Genomic DNA, 17,261 nt, shown 5'->3' on the forward strand with positions numbered 1-17,261 from the left:
TGGCTCTAAGTGTCTCATCCAGTCTCTTTTTAAACACTTCCAGTGATGGTGACTCCACCACCTCCCTGGGCAGCACATTCCAATGGCAAATCTCTCTTTCTGGGCAGAATTTCTTACTAACATCCAGCTCAAACCTCTCCTGGCACAGCTTGAGACTGTGCCCTCTTGTTCCGTCACAGGTTGCCTGGGAGAAGAGACCAACCCCCACCTGGCTACAACTTTCCTTCAGGTAATTTTAGACAGCAATAAGGTCTCCCCTGAGCCTCCTCTTCTCCAGGCTAAGCAAGCCCAGCTCCCTCAGCCTCTCCTCACAGGGCTGTGCTCCAAACCCCTCCCCAGCTTTGTTGCCCTTCTCTGGACACATTCCAGCAACTCAACATCTTTCCTGAACCGAGGGGCCCAGAACTGGACACAGGACTTAAGGTGTGGCCTAACCAGCGCTGAGTACAGGGGCAGAATGACCTCCCTGCTCCTGCTGGTCACATTGTTCCTGATACAGGCCAGGATGCCACTGGCCTTCTTGGCCACCTGAGCACACTTCATTTGAAATCACAATGCTTATATTGATCCTTGCTTGTATTCCATCAGAAGCTTACAGATAGTTAAAAGCTTTCCTAAATAAAACACAACTTTACAACTCACTTTAATCTATGTCTAAAAGGGTTTAATTGCCCAGAACCTTTATTGAGATCTCCAAACTACACATAGTTTCAGTGAGATCTCTGTGGCTTCCCTAAAAACAAGCAACTCAGCCTATACTTTTTTCTGAAATACTACATGTTTTCTGTACATGACCTTAAAGGTGAGGTAATTCCTTCTAGAGGATCCATTCTAATACCTTATTGCAAATTCCATCTATTTCTAAGATATTGTTGCTAAGAACAACCATGGAAAGCAAACAGCCTTTCTGAAAGTATTGCCTTCTGTTTGAGAACAAAAAACAATCCCCACAAAACCTCAGTGAGCTAAACATCCTTTCACATGCAAGAAGTTTTCCAATGAGGAGTAAAGCCTCCTTCTTCTACCAGCTGCTATGATTTCCTCTAGTGTCTACCTAACTTCCTTTCAAAGGCCAGATGAGCCAACGCGCTTGAGTTCTGACACTGGAATTATGTTTCCAGTTCACATTGAACAAAAGATGAGCACAGTATGTGATAGTTTAAAGCCAAGATCCTTAGCTTAGTATCCTAACTATAAAGGAGAATAGGAACTTTCTTGACATCAGAGAGTAAAAAGTAACTAAAATTGGCAATTGGTTACAAACAAAAAATATTGGTATGTCTATGTAACTCCATTGGTTTGCTAATGAGGAAAAAAGGTAGCTGTGAAAAAATTTCTCTCTCTTTTCACTGCTTCTCTCTGATTTCTGCTTTTGCATTGCTCCCTTATATCTTTCCTTGACCTTCCACTGGTGTAGAATGTGTCTGTGAGATACTGGGAAATGGAAGGAGGGGGAGAGGGAGAGGGGAGGTAGTGAGCAGCCCCCTGGACTGTCCAGAGGGGTCTGGAAACAATCGAAGGGAGTCCTTGTGTTATTTCTAAATTGTAAATATGTGTATATACATTTTGCACATATCCACTGCATTTTATAGTGCTAGATTTTTAATTGCTATGTAAATATAGCTTCATTCTGCTTCCAAACCTTCTGAGCTACTCTGATGATTTATTCTGGGGGCAAATCTCCAATTTGTTGGGGGGCAATTTCAACCCACCACACAGCTTCACCTCAAAGCCCGCTGTGACGCAACATGCATTCAAGGCTGCTCAGCACTAAGACTCCAACAGCGTAACTTCAAACTGCAACAAGACCCTTAAAAACATATATGCCATGTACATCATGACACAAAACCACCACACAAGAAGCAGTAAACTCATTGTAGAAACTGTACCTGCATATTTTCTCTCAAATCCGTGGCGTCTCGAATGGGCTGGAGAGCATTCTTGAACACTTCGTCTACCGTTTTAATCCATAACGTTCTCAAAGAAGCATATTCCCTCGATTTCTTGCCCTTCCTCACAGAGAGGCCCCGCTTATGAGGTTTCCCACCACCCCTCCGATTAGTAATGGCCACGTGCACAAACAAGGAAGCATGTGCTAACATTTCACCAGTTAAAGACTGCAGAGGAACGTGCCGATAGCCAGTCTGTAGACACTCGAAGGGAATAGTGTACTGCCCGATAAACTCATCCCCAATGTAGTCATCATCCAGGACTACGAAACGCACCATTGCCAGTTCTGGCAAATTGATTTGGAATTCAAAGCTTTCATCAAAAATGGGATTATCTCCATTCTGATGCATAGTTTTCGTCCTTTGCTCTGCACAGTCAGCGGGGATTCCATGTATTTCAACATAGACATAAGGATCCACCACGTCACCTTTGGCACCAGACCCTTTGGGCTTAGGAAAATTTTGCCCGCTAATTATTTTAATGTGAAGCAGCTGAGGTGACACTCCAGGCACAGTGTCTTTTGTGTTTGCACTGAAGAAGGACACTTCCTCTCTCATGATAGCAGGACGAAGGACATAGCCACAGTTTCCATTTTGTCGAAACCAACCAATGTTAAGATCCATCATCAAGCCAGGTGTTTGGAAGTTCATTGCTACGATCTGACAGCCACACTTCCAAAAGTCCTGGGGATTCATGTTACTGGAATCAATCCTCATAGGACTGGGGAAAACTCTCGCAAGGAACCGTTTGTTGTAGTTCACAAAGTCTCCTGGGTTTTCATTGGCATATTTGCTCGCGAGCACTTCGTTGAACGAGCACACTTCCCAGTACTTCTGGAGCTGAAAGGAAACTTGAAATTCTTTGAACTGAACAGATTTACATATGCTTACCAACTCAGAGAGCTCTTTGCAGAGCTGAAATCGTTTCCCTGTCATCGAGTTTTGCTGTTCTAGGCCCTCTTTCCCCACCCTCTGTGACATTTCTGCTCCTTCATCTTCATCTGTAACGTCCCCCTCTAGACCAGAGCAATTAGAGGAAAGCTTCTTTGCTTTAATTAGTATTTTCCCTTTCAGTGATTCCGGGGATGGAAGATAAGACTCTTCAACGTTCGGAGACTGCGTATGCAGTTTGTCCCCCAAAATTTTCTTCATGTGTTGCACCATCACTTTCTGCTGCTTAATAGAGCAATGGTTTTCTAAGCACAGAATGAGAGGGTACTCCGAAGCAAAAAACGCATACTTGTTAATGATGTCAATCACGCTGCGGAAGACGATCTGCGAGGTCATCGTGTGCCCTGTGTAAATCACCGGCTCGTTATCCGGCCCGTCCCACACGTCCAGCTCCACGCTGCGGCAGCCCATCTTGAGGGCGCGGATGTAACCGGTGATGTCCGAAGGCCCGCGAAACTGATCCTCTATCAAGTATGTGTTATGGGATGAGTTTATAAAATAATGAGACAAAGGCTGTTTCATATCTTGACAAACCTTCTTGTGCTCCGGATCAAATATGTGGCAGTCCGGTGACGTAAGGTAGTTTGTGAACCCGTCTATAGAAAGGCAGCCCTTCTCCTGGCCCTCTTTGGCTGGCTCGTATTTCTGAATAATGCCGAGGCTTATTTCGTCCGTGACGTGTGCCATACCCTGTTCTGCTTCTAAAAACATCATGAGGTCCTTGGTGTCTAGGAACTCTTTATTGCTTGAGAACTGAACCAACAAGAAATAGATTTCAGGTCGGGTACAAAGCTCATGAAACACTTCGATAAACTCCTCTTTTGTCACTTCGGTATCAGTTTTTTCCTTGGATCTATGTAACTCCTTGAACTTCAGTTCAATTTTGTTAGTTTTTAATCCGGGATTTAAGTCCTTTATAAACTGCACAGCATTACACAGGGGTATATGTCCTGAATTTTCTACATCAGATTCACTGAACATTTGGGAAAGCCATGAAGTCCGCATATTGTCTTGGGTGCTTTCTATCATGTCTAGAGTATGTTTGCCATAAGAAATCAGGTATCTTAAGCCAGTAACCCAAACGTTTGCAATGTCTGCTGAGTTAGCAACAAGATCTAGTGACTCATAGTTTTCTCCATATATAATTGAAAACGCACAGTCTTCTGAGATCTGGTCATATATTCCATTGCTGCGAAAAATATCTGTGTTTTTCCCTGTTCTCACTTCTTTGATTGATTTAATATCAATCTTTGCTTTCTCAGAATCCTTCTTTGAAGGCTCCCAGCGGAGAGACTGCATATCTGCATCTAGAAGGAAGTATCGGTGATACACCCTGGAGTTGGAACGAATCTTCTTGAGCTCAGAGCCTTCAACCATGGCATTGATACAGTCACTCGCACTGCTGATCTTCTTCTCAGTTGGCATGCTGCTGAACGACACAGTCTTCTTCCGTTCTCGCTTCTGTTTCGTACCATCCTGGTCAAAAAAAGAGGGGCAGGGGAGGGAAAAAAAGACATTGATTAGTACAGTTTTGTGCAACATTGAAACAGGCTTTAATTTAAAGGTGAAAGTTCATCAAGTAGTTTAGAGCTATCTAGCATCTGTGCAATGATCACAAAGAAGGACATTCTTACTGCAATCATCATAAACAAAAATACAAACAATGGCTTAATATTTGTTCCTGCCTTAATGTACATTATGTTCCAGGCTCCTATTTAATTATAATTAAACAAAGCAAGTTTTAAATGCTAAGGAAATAATAATCTTGTGTAAATGTATTTTGTATTGTCAGCAATAACCTACATACAGAGTATCCTGGCTTGTATTAGAAGTGCTGTGTGCAGCAGGAGCAGGGAGGTGATTGTCCCTTTGTACTCAGCTCTCATGAGACCACACCTTGAGTATTGTATTCAGTTTTGGGCATCTCAATATAAGAGAGATGTGGAGGTGCTGGAGCCAGTGCAGAGGAGGGCAAGGAAGCTGGGAAGGGCCTGGAGAATAAATCTGATGAAGATCGACTGAAGGGGCTGGGGCTGGTTGGTGTGAAAAAGAGGAGGCTGAGGGGAGACCTTGTTGCTGTCTACATCTACCTGAAAGGAGGTTGTGGAGAAGCTGATGCTGGTCTCTTCTCACAGGGAATTAGTGACAAAAGAAGAGGGAATGGCCTCAAGCTACGACTGGGTAGGTTTAGACTGGACATTAGGAAAAAAAATTTTTCACAACAAGTGGTCAGGGATTGGAATGTGCTGCCTGGGGAGGTGGCTGAGTCACCAAGCCTGGATGTATTTAAAGGTGGTTTGGATGTGGTGCTTGGGGATATGGTTTAGAGGTGAATCTTGTAGAGTAGGGTTCTGGGTTGGACTTGGTGATCCTGAGGGTCTTTTCCAACCTGAATGTTTCTGTGATTCTGTGATACTGAAACCCTCAGCCAAAGTTGTAGGAAGTAAGCTTTCCTCTGAGTCCTTCTACAGTCCTACAGACACAGATGAACTTTGTCAGTACAGAATACAGTGCTTTAATACCTTGCTGACAAGGTCCTCATGAACACCAAAGAAGCATTAATACACAATTAACTACATAAAATCTGTTAGATTTGGTCCTAATTCTACAGGTACAAGATATTATCAGCACTTACTACCGCACCCTTTCAGCTTCTTCCCAGAGTGCTCAGGGCACAGACATTCCACCCCTGCACTAGGAAAACAGTGGCTGTTAGTGTTAGTCTTCAGAAGCTACAACGAAACACAAAAGCACCTGAACTGGAGCCAATGTAATTCACTGCAAGTTCTGAGTTTCAGAAAATGCAAATGAGTCAGGAAGGAACTGTCTGAGAGGATTAAAGGTTAACTGGTTTCAAAGAAGCTGCATATCATTAGAAAGAACTTGAATGGAAAAAGCAAGACCTGGTCAGGAAGGGAAGCAAAAGTGATTCACTTCTGCTCTTACTGCAGCAACCTAGAGGTCTTGGTTTACTGGGGTGGGGGGAAAGGGGCTGCCATTTAGCTGCCTCTGTTTGCTGTTGGTATTAATTCAATCTAGTATGAATAAATCACTAACAGATGACTCAATTACAATCAATTTCATGAGAAAGAACTGAATTTAAGAAAACCTGTGTGCTTCCATTATCTTCATTTTCTGATATGGAAAACAACGTTGTGGGGTTTTTTTGTTCCTAAAAGCACTGTATGTGTCTTGATAGGCTTTTAGTCTGAAATTATATTTCCATGAAATAATCTTTTTAGGTCACAAACCCTATTTAGAAGTGTTCTTCCTATACTCTGGGTACAGCTTTAAAAATTACTTTTCCTGCTTTGTATAAAAAGAATGTTCCTGTTCCCTCTAATAGCTTTCCATTTGAAGTATGTTCCAGTGCAAATCAGCAGTGCTTGTATGGCAGAAAGGAGAGGAAAAGAAATTTTTTAATGATTACTATGCTGAACAGATGTTCAAGTAAAACCCATCCATTACAGACTGCATTTCCAGTTCAGGGCATATGTGCTGTATGTTTCATTTCATTATATTAGAAATGCAGTGTTCTGGTTCGTAATTTCATTTATAAGCATTCAAAAAGCCTTTCCCTGCAAACAATTGCTAGTAAAGTAAGCAGACTTAATATTTGCTGTTCTTGTGTTGGAGAAAATTAATCAGCCATACAATTCTTGCACCTTTAATGACAGCAGAATCTGCTTCATGCAGGTGCTCAAGAGACCAGTAAAAGTGAACAACCCTGCAGAGGACTGTTCAATTTCTACCTCCCCATCAAACACCTGCAGTGGATACCAATGACTGGTGGAATTGCATCACATATAGTTTGGGCATAAGGTCTGCTTTCAAACAAAAGAAAATTTGCTTAATTAAAAAGAAAATTACTTTTTTTTTTTTTTTGAGTTATTTTTGCTTACAAATATTTTTGTTCCATTTTGAGCCCAGCTTTCTGCCTGGCTACATATTTACAGCTCCTAACCTGAGAAAGTGGCAAGGGGCAGCCCCACAGAAATAAGCCCTGAAATTACTGAGCAGTATTTAAGGGCTCAGAATGAAGTGTGTTGAAACTCCTCAGTGCTCCAGATTTCTCACTCACAGATCCAGGAAGTGAATATATTTCTTGATTTGTTGAGGGAGACACATCTGATAGATAACCTCCTGATGCTAGAAACACAAAGGCCTAGAGGTATTACCTTGCCAGGTCCGGATTGGTATCAACTAAAGAGAAGGAAGGTCTATGCCTTTCTTTATGATTAGGATTGTGTCTGATCCATAACACTGAATGGCAAAAGACAAAATTACTTGATGCCATCTGATGTAAATAGGTCCACCTCAAGCCAACACCATTCCTAACTCATTGCTTAGAGGCTGGAGTTTACACATGCAGATCAGAGGAGCAGTTCAATCTACCACCTGCAAGATTATTTTGCTCACCTACCAGATGAACTTGAAGGCAGTTTGACCGTATCCTGCATTTCTGCAGGGTAAAGCAATCTTACCACTTAGCTTATTCATAGAAAGCCCTTCTGGCAGTAGACATCACTTTCTGAATGTGATGACTGCAAAGACAAATTGTGAAACACTTCCGTGCTCTGAGCTCCAGAATAACCTTCATCCAGAGATCAATGATCCTGAGCTACCAGACTGCCTCTATAGTCCCCATCCTGACATGACAGTCACAATCAATCTAGATCAACAGAAGAACTTAAAGGATATTTTCCTGAAGACATAGGCCAGAATTATCTGCCTGTCTGAATTACCCACCTGTCTGAAGAGAAAAAGGAAAGAAAAAATCTCACTCATAATCTGAGAACATGTGCACATAGCTTGTGCACAAACTCTATGAAACAGGGTTGTGAATCCCAGACATATTGCCTGGCATGGAGAAAGAGGCAGATGTATTCTGTGATATCATGTGGAGTATTTCACCCCAAAAGAGGGGTGGCATTCATGAACTGGGTCAGGTCCCTAATGGCCTTAAGTCTGTCTTGAATCAAAAAAGTTGGCTCATCAGAAGAATGTGTAAATAAAACAAATACAGGAGTGAGCACTGAGCATTCAGGAGACAGTGTGTTCAAGATGCTGTTCAAGATGCTGTTCAAGATGCTTGAAATGAGACCGGCTCTACAATGCAGATGCATAATTCTTTCCACAGCAGGATCTCTCACACATTGAAGACCATGTCAGCCTTCAGGCTGTAACATCACAACTCAGGACTTCCCTTGAAGACTGCTTCTTCTTCATAAGAATTTACAATTGAAACCAGAATGACCACCTCATGAATGAATTTCCTAAAACTATGTGGGCCACATCCAAGGTCACCTGCAAGATGTTTTGTGGAAGAGACCAGCAAAGTAAACAAAACTGTTGTGAAACTTTGCTAAGAACCATTACAGGTGACAAGAGAAATAGTTCATCTTATCCAGGAGTAAAGTATGTAGCAGTTCAAAAACCAGAAATGATCCCAGCTGACATCTACCTCACTTAAGAGACAGACACTGCTGGAGAAAACACCTTAAAGGAACAAACAGGGAACAGTATATCCATGATAACTTTTTATTTATTAGTCTCATGGTACAGACAGAGAAATGGTTATGTGACTAAGAGACTAAGCTAGAACTTTCTACAAAACAGGTTAGGAAAGATGTTGAGTTGCTGGAATGTGTCCAGAGAAGGGCAACAAAGCTGGGAGAGGGGTTTGGAGCACAGCCCTGTGAGGAGAGGCTGAGGGAGCTGGGCTTGCTTAGCCTGGAGAAGAGGAGGCTCAGAGGAGACCTTATTGCTGTCTACAACTTCCTGAAGGGTGGTTGTAGTCAGGTAGGGGTTGGTCTCTTCTCTCAGGCAACCAGCACCAGAACAAGAGGACACAGTCTCAAGCTGTGCCAGGGGAGGTTTAGGCTGGATGTGAGGAAGAAGCTCTTCATACAAAGAGTGACTGGCCACTGGAATGGGCTGCCCAAGTAGATGGTGGAGTCACCATCACTGGAGGTGTTTAGGAAGAGACTGGATGGGGTGCTTGGTGCCATGGTTTAGTTGATTAGATAGTGTGGGATGATAGGTTGGACTCGATGATCTCAAAGATAGGTAGTAGGTTCCCCTGGTCTTTGACCAGGGGGCTCCTTGTGCTGTTTATTAATTGTAAATACCTGTAAATATTGTAAATCCTGTATATTTTGTACATACTCATTTCATTTGTAGGTTGTAGTTTTGCTTGTCAATACAGCTTTCATTTGCTTCCAACTGAGCTGGGCTGGCAAATTCTGTGTTGGGGGGAAATTTTCAACCCACCGCAACATTTAGCCCACTCATTTTGGGACAGAGGACTTTACAAAGACAAAAACAGCATGAACAAGAGGAAGTGGCAGAGTGACAATTTTTAGAGCACTTGTCTGGGAAGTGAAAGTGCCTGATGTCATTATTCCAGAAACATTTCACTCAGTGACCTTCAATGCAGAACATACAAACAGTCCATGCAGCCCAGAACTGAATGATGAACTTCACCTTCTCAGAGGAATACTCATCTCCCTAGGTGATAGGTCCTGCTGCTTTGTGCTTGTGCTCTAACCATGCAAAACTTCCATTCACATTTATGTATCAGAGGTTCAGCAGCAGTGTGGATGTCAGCTCCATCCTAGGTTTAAGAGCATGTGGCTAGCACATGAAGAGCTGCATGTCTGAAGATCTGCATGCAGAAATCTAGAGATCAATCACTCAATGAGTGTCAATCAAGCAACTATACAAATAAAGAGCATAAAACACCTCCCTCCAGCCCCAGCACCTCACTGCAGACTTTTGATTGTATGTGGCTGAGCTTTGACAGTATGTGAAGAAACTCACACACCTTGCAGACTGTGTGGGGGCACAGAGTCTACAGCACCTGCAGTCCCAAGAATGCCTGCTTAGTTATCCCAAACAGGCTTAGAAACAAGTTGGATGGTGAGCCATTCCACCTAGTAAAGAAAGCAACATCTGCACATGTGTAGTAACAAGACTCCTATCACACAGAATGCCTCAAGAGCTTTGGATTTACTTTTATGTTTATTTGTTTTCTTGCTTGTAAGCTGTGAATTAAGTGCCATGTTTCTGAATGTAAGGGTCAATGCTGCTAGCCTGGAGAAGAGGAGGCTCAGAGGAGACCTTATTGCTGTCTACAACTACCTGAAGGGAGGTTGTAGCCAGGTGGAGGTTGGTCTCTTGTCCCAGGCAACCACCAACAGAACAAGAGGACACAGCCTCAAGCTGTGCCAGGGGAGGTTTAGGCTGGATGTTAGGAAGAAGTTCCTCATAGAAAGAGTGACTGGCTATTGGAATGTGCTGCCCAAGGAGGTGGTGGAGTCACCATCACTGAAGGTGTTTAAAAAGAGACTGGATGGGGCACTTACTGCCATGGTTTAGTTGATTAGATGGTGTTAGGTGACAGGTTGCACTTGATGATCTGAAAGGTCTTTTCCAACCTGGTTAATTCTGTGTACTATTGTGTTGTGGCAGTACACTGAACAATTACTGGTGAATTGGTGAGAACACAAGGCCATGAATCACACTGTTTCATGTCATATAGCATTAAAGCTGGTTTAGAAGTAATTTCATGTACATCTGTAGCCCAGAGGTACAATACAATTTGCTACTTCATCACAAGAACAAGACTCCCTAATGATCTTCATGATGCACATAGAGTGAACTGCTCTTCTGACACAATACCACTTATTGATGACTTGCTTTTGAGGCACGTGTGATGCTCAAGGAGCCAATTTGAGTAGGAAAACTGCTGTCTTCATCAAACACAATTCATCAGCAATTGCAAAATCACCTAGCTTAAGAGCATGAGGTGTAACATAAGCCTGTTTCAGGAAGTGGTTAAAGAAAAAATGAAAATGGATGCTTTGTTTATTTAATTAAGATTCCAAAACAATTTTTCCCCCTCAGAATCCTGCAAAGCAAAGCCCCTGAATTGTACAGATTTTCTTTACACTTAAGGAAGCAGTCGGGGATGTCTGTATATGCTTAGATCTATTCAAAGGGGGAAAAATAAATCTCCCACAGCTATTTAAGGTAGCACTTTAAAATATTCTGTTTCTAAAAGCATTTTAGTAAAAATATTGTCATTTCAGCAATTTGTCCTTTGCCAAGGGTTCACTTGTGGGTTTACAGACAGAAAAGCAGCAGAGATATCAGTGATGCGTGACAAATACAATACTGGCATCATCTCATCCTTGTCTTGATAAATATTTTCACTGCAAAAATAGCCAGGGTATTCTTTATAAAACTATCTTTCAGAGAGATGGCAGTTGCAAACAGGACCATTTGTTTCTGCAAACACACACACAAAAAAGGAATTCCTTATTGTGTACAGGTTGCCTATGTACAACTGCCAGCTCATTCCAAAGCACAATACCCAGTAAGCGTTATACAAGAAGCTAAGCAAGTTTTCATGTGAAGGAGTCAGTAGAAAACAGTAGTCACAGGCAGAGTGAGAGTCTTCTTTGGAAGGGGGCTGGCTGTCAAGAGGGAGGGGACAGGCTCTGCTCAGTTGCACCTTGTGATAGGACAAGGGGCAATGGATATTAACTACAGCACAGAAGGTTCCACCTCAACATGAGGAGGAACTTCTTCCCTGTGAGGGTCACAGAGCACTGGAACAGGCTGCCCAGAGAGGTTGTGGAGTCTCTTTCTCTGGAGACTTTCAAGACCCATCTGAGTGCATTAGATTCTATGGTCCTGCTCCGGCAGGGGGGGTTGGACTCGATTTCCATAGGTCCCTTCCAACCCCTAACATCCTGTGATCCTGTGGGGATCAGGGGGAAAGGGAGAGGGAAAGAATGTGGGACAGGAAAGGCATTTCACCATTAGGAACTATGTCCTTGAAAGCAGGAGCTATGTCCTTGCTTCACTCTCTCTCAGCCTAATTCTCTAGGAATCAACCAGGCAGCAGAGCAATCTGCTGACAGCCACCACACAGCCTCTCTGCTCCAGTCAAGTATCTATGTTCTTCCCAGCCAGTAACTTTTAAATTGCCATTGCAAGAATATCCTCACTAACACAGTGACCCGAATTCACTTGATAACGCTTTAACACAGCTGTCCAAAGCTTGCAGAGCGTGTGAAAAAAACATAAATAAGGAAAAACTCTCCAGTTAATTAGCAGCTGGGCTGACAAGCTCAAAGGCTGCAGAAGCAGCACCGATTAAATCACATCCTGCCCAGCATTTTCTGAATGGAGCTGTAGCAGTTTAACCCCACACAGCACTTAGCAGTTGTATTGGAGACAAAGTAAAGAGTCTTCGGTTGAAATAACAAAACATTTGGGGAGAGACAAAACATCAGCGATTTGGAAAACACAGGGCCTCCCACTCCTGGTGAATCACTGCGTGTGAGTGCAGCATTTAAGTGTTTTCCCGAAGTGGTATTCACGGCATACCTGCAGAAAACTTTTTAAGAGCAGCTTGTTTTTCCAGTGTGTGGTGGGCTGGCCCCAGCCAGCCCTAGTCACACAATGTTATAAATAGCCATTAGGAGGAAAGAAAAATAAAACATCTGCACAAGTAACACATTTTTTGCCCCCTTTTTCTTTTTTTACTACTATTATTAAAGGAGTACTGACACAGAGCGAGTTGTAGTTGAGTATTAAAACAAAAATCATCTGTATCACTTCAGATCAGTCAATTGCACAATTTATGGTACAGCTAAACCAATTCCCTCTTTGAAATACTAATTTTCTGTCCTGTCTCTTCCTCCTCCTCCTGCCCCAGCTGCATCTCCCTTCTTCCCACCCCAACTCCTCAGGCCTGCACTAGCACCTCACACACAGTAAGTTAATTTACCTCCTTGCCTCAGGAAATGAAAAAATCTGTCTGCTGAATTAATTTTCTCAGTTTTATCAACATGAAACCATTTGCCATGTGATCAGGTAAGGATCAGAGCTGGTCAAAATAGCTACTAGAAACAGGGTCTTGATTAAAAATGAGAAGAACAAACAGAATTGCTTACTTGTGTAAAGAAATTAATTCAATTCAAACCCAGTGCGGCTGAAACTGTTGTGTTGGAATCAGATCCCACACGACCTGACAAGCAAACTTCATGTCATTAGGGAAAACAAAATCCCTTATCTTGGTCCATCTCACAGAATGTACACCAACAATTTCATAAACACATACTAAAGGTAAGGGTGAGGTATTAGAAAGTACTATCAACACCATAAAATCACAGAACTGATGTTCTCAGGGCTCCTTTGGCTCATTTTGTTCTGCCTAACTTCAAGAGAACAGGACAAAGAAAATGTAGAAGTATTTTATATAAGAGAGATCACTACTACACCACCTATGAGAAGGAGCAGAGAGACAGTCGCCTATGCTCTCCTTGCTGCTTTTAGAGCAGGCAATTTAACTCAGTTAAAAACTGTGACTGCAATAACCAGGGAAACAGGGTATGACTTTTGCAAATAAAGCCTAGACTAAGGCTTTCTATGTAAGACTTCTTAAAGAAGACCTTAATTACCCATTTGATCAGTTTACAAAGGGCAAAGAAACCTTTTCTTTTACTATGTTTTTTGTAATGTTGCTGTCTCAAGGATCCTTAGATTCTCCTACTCACAGGGGAGCCTTCTGTGAACCACTCTACAAGGTAGACATGTCTTCCATTCAGATGCCCGAGACATCCATAAGAATGCTGTCACTTGCTCCCTCTCACTCAGCTCTTACAGCTGATGCAAACTGAGCAAGGTAAGACTAACCTCTTAAAGCTGATGCAAGTTGAGCAAGGTAAGACTAATGTCTTAAAGCTGATGCAAGTTGAGCAAGGCAAGAGTAACTCCAATGCCGTAACTCACTGAAGCAGCATGAATACATTTCACGTCTCAAAACAGTAACTATTATATTCCTCACTGTTGGTGCTTTTAACTCATATGGGTAAGTTTTACAAGGAGAACTAGAAAAGAAATGCAATGTCACTTTGACGATGTTCCTCAGGTAAGTGAAAGAATGGAGATTACGTGGAGCGCTCCTGGAGTTCCTAGTTTTAGGCAGGTGCTTTGAAGTTTTAATTCTGAGCCTTAGTTTAAACCAAAACACAGGCTGATGCACCAAAACAGTTTAGCCACCTAATCTCAGGGCCACGTTTTTAACAGCCAAAGGCATGCCTGATCTCGAGGATCACCTAACCAGCTTTTCAAAAGCAGCCCATTAAATCACAGTGCTATCTCACGCCATTAACTCAGCACAAATAAATCCATTTCATGTTTGCTTCAAAAGAAAGTAAACAATCTGATATTGCTTACTCTGGTGAAAATAAAGGAGTTCTAACTACTTGTACTATGTTTGATTTTGACTTAAATTTTAAGGAGTCTGTAGTAACTAAGGTTTCTACATTCTACTTTTCCCTGCTGCCAAGTATAGCTCCCTTCTAAGAGCAACTACTGTTATGTACAGAAGCACAGTTATGTTTCTAAAGCAATACACATAATAACTTGGTAATATTGTACCTGAAAAACATTACAATACAAGAGCAAAAATTACATTGGAACAAGACTGAGGCATTCATTCCCAGGTAATTACATCTGCATATTTATGATATTAAAATAAAAGGGGCATTGGTTTCAAGAGGTAATTGACAACAAATGGGGAAAGAAGGAAAAGAAAGCAGAGGAATGAAGAAAATAAAAGATTTTAATCTCAAAAGAAAATAAGTAAGAAGCATCTCAGGAAACTACCTAGACTGCTGTGAGCACTAGGAGTGCCAAAGCCTGAATTCTGCTTGGCATGAATATCCTAAGTTCTTTATTTTATTGAGATGATTACAATTCAGGGTTCTGGGCAGCATTTCCAATGGAGCAAAAGAGGAATCCAGCTTTCACAAACCTGGTAAAAGCAAAACATGTATATTTCAGATTGTCATGGATTGAGTTCAGTCTGCTGCTGATATTCAATCCCACGCTGCCATCATGCCAGCTTCAAAATGAAAGTGCTGGCTGGAGCAAAATATTATGGGGCTTGAAGTTCAGACTGCAACATGAGAAGCTTCTTGTTCTGGTTGCTGCTATTTGGTTTCCACGTTTGGGATGTTGGTGTATTTCTTCTGCTGGGGTTGGCATGGGACTGGCGAGGAGGGGGTTTAGTTCCTTGGCTTCTGCTGGTGCTTCTACATTTTGCTGTGCTATTCCTGCAAACAGGCTAAAGTAATTGTGCATTGTATCATCTCATTTTCCTCATTAAAGCTCTTTATCTCAAAACCAGAGTTTTTTGATGGCTTGTTTGGGTTTTTTTTCTGTGTTACCTTCCCTTCTGTGTTGGAGGGAAGTAGGCTGTTAACCCATTACGCAGATCCAAAGCAGCAATGTTTTAACAAAGTTTGTATACATAACAATGATTTCTGAGAGCCAGCAGTTACTATGTACAGTTCAGTCCTACACTGAGCAAAACTGCATTGACAGAAAGTTGTTAAAAGCCTGAAAAGTGTAGTAGCCTTAGGTGAGTAAGTAGAAAGTGTTTCAGACTCCTAATCTCTCATGTACTATCATGTTCTATGACAAACAGACCATTTGAACTACTACAGAGAAGCTGAGGTGTATTACAAGTACTTTTTTTTTCCCCAGCCACCAGAAAAAGGAATAATAGCTTGAACAATAACTGATAATGACAAAGCTGACACTGCAAGTGAAGGTCCTGGAGGATTCAAAGAAGTTGGCTCAAAAAGGTTTCAGTATGGCTCAGGACTCTCCTGTTGTCCTTAAAGCCAGCAAGATGCTTTCCATGCATTTACATGCACAACTGTTTAATGTCAGCATGTTCCCTTCTTCAATAATGTTTTAAATACTTTAATGTTATAGCTAAGATACACTTGCATGAGCATTTTAACCAAAACCTATCACAGGATGTTAGGGGTTGCAAGGGACCTCCAGAGATCAAGTCCAACCCCCCTGCCGGAGCAGGACCATAGAATCTAATGCACTCACAGATGGGTCTTGAAAGTCTCCAGAGAAAGAGACTTCACAACCTCTCTGGGCAGCCTGTTCCAGTGCTCTGTGACCCTCACAGGGAAGAAGTTCCTCCTCATGTTGAGGTGGAACCTTCTGTGCTGTAGTTAATATCCATTGCCCCTTGTCCTATCACAAGGTGCAACTGAGCAGAGCCTGTCCCCTCCCTCTTGACAGCCAGCCCCCTTCCAAAGAAGACTCTCACTCTGCCTTTGACTACTGTTTTCTACTGACTCCTTCAACCCCCTGCCAGAGCAGGACCATAGAATCTAGCACAGGTCACACAGGAAGGCATCCAGATGGGTCTGGAAAGTCTCCAGAGGAGATTCCACAACCTCTCTGGGCAGCCTGTTCCAGTGCTCTGTGATCTTCACAGTGAAGAAGTTCCTCCTCATGTTGAGGTGGAACCTTCTGTGCTGTAGTTTCTCTCCGTTGCCCCTTGTGCTATCCCAGGGTGCCACTGAGCAGAGCCTGTCCCCTCCCTCCTGACCACCAGCCCTCAGATATTTAGAAACATTGATTAAATCCCCTCTCAGTCTTCTCTTCTCCAGACTAAACAGCCCCAGGGCTCTCAGCCTCTCCTCACAGGGCACAAGACTAATATGCAGATTACAACAGCAATCATCCTGAAGCTGAATCTCAGAATATTTTTCTGTAAGTATTCATAGCTGCAAGTCAGTTCCACTGGTGGAAAGCACAGAATTTCTCCATTTCTTGTTTCAGGCATAAACAACAATTTGACTGAATTGGCGAAACAAGAAACTTCCGTAACACAGCTGTCAGGCTTCACAGTTTGAAGGAAAAATACAGCATGTGGGTGACTTAGAAAGATAACACAGTAACTGTGTTTTCAACTTCTTTTTGTCATCTCAGATGCAGCACAAGCTCTGCAGCAAGCTCCTTCCCCCCTCCCTGTGCTGCTGCTCTTCCACATCAAAAGGAAAGACCACAGGAGGATCAGCAAGGTACCGGATTGCTGGCCCAAGCCTCCCTACCCTTTTGCACTGACATTGGCAAAGCCTTCCCTAAGTTTCCCACAGACGTAAAGGTTGGTTTGGTTTTGTCTGGGGGAAGGGTGAACAGTTTCCCTACCCAGCAGGCCCAGACACTACCCATTCTGACCCACAAGGCACTTTCTGTGCAGATTTGTGCAACCAGAATGTGTTGGTCCTAAGTTTTAAAGTCTGCTGTTTCTACATTACTTCTAAATAAGCAAAGTATAATTAAGTAAGGCTTAGGAGAAATTGATAATGGTGCAAAACCCCAACATTTCCTTCCTGAAGGTGGGGGAACTGTCAATGTGCCAACCTCTCAATTGTTAACCTCGAGAACCACTTCACAAACCTAACTGCAGCTTTCTTAGCAAATTTTCTGAAGAACTTAAGTTTTTATTACTAAAAATTGCAGTTGCTT

At 42.5% G+C, this 17,261-nt stretch overlaps 1 protein-coding gene across 4 annotated transcripts in view; it reads right to left on the reverse strand.

The window, feature by feature from the left end:
* Positions 1 to 17,261, reverse strand: part of PLCL2 (phospholipase C like 2) — a 108,953-nt gene that overhangs the window by 40,175 nt on the left and 51,517 nt on the right. For all 4 annotated transcript variants that reach the window (XR_010988988.1, XM_068152341.1, XM_068152340.1 and 1 more), the window contains exon 3: positions 1,890 to 4,376. Coding sequence is in view for 3 of the 4 variants with exons in the window: in XM_068152341.1 (XP_068008442.1) it covers positions 1,890 to 4,376 (2,487 nt within the window). In the remaining variant the exon portion in view is untranslated. The remainder of the gene's footprint in view (positions 1 to 1,889; positions 4,377 to 17,261) is intronic.

This window comes from Melanerpes formicivorus, unplaced genomic scaffold (genome assembly GCF_026170545.1).
Source record: "Melanerpes formicivorus ecotype bairdi unplaced genomic scaffold, bMelFor1.0.p_v2 SCAF_23, whole genome shotgun sequence".
Classification (NCBI taxonomy): domain Eukaryota; kingdom Metazoa; phylum Chordata; class Aves; order Piciformes; family Picidae; genus Melanerpes; species Melanerpes formicivorus.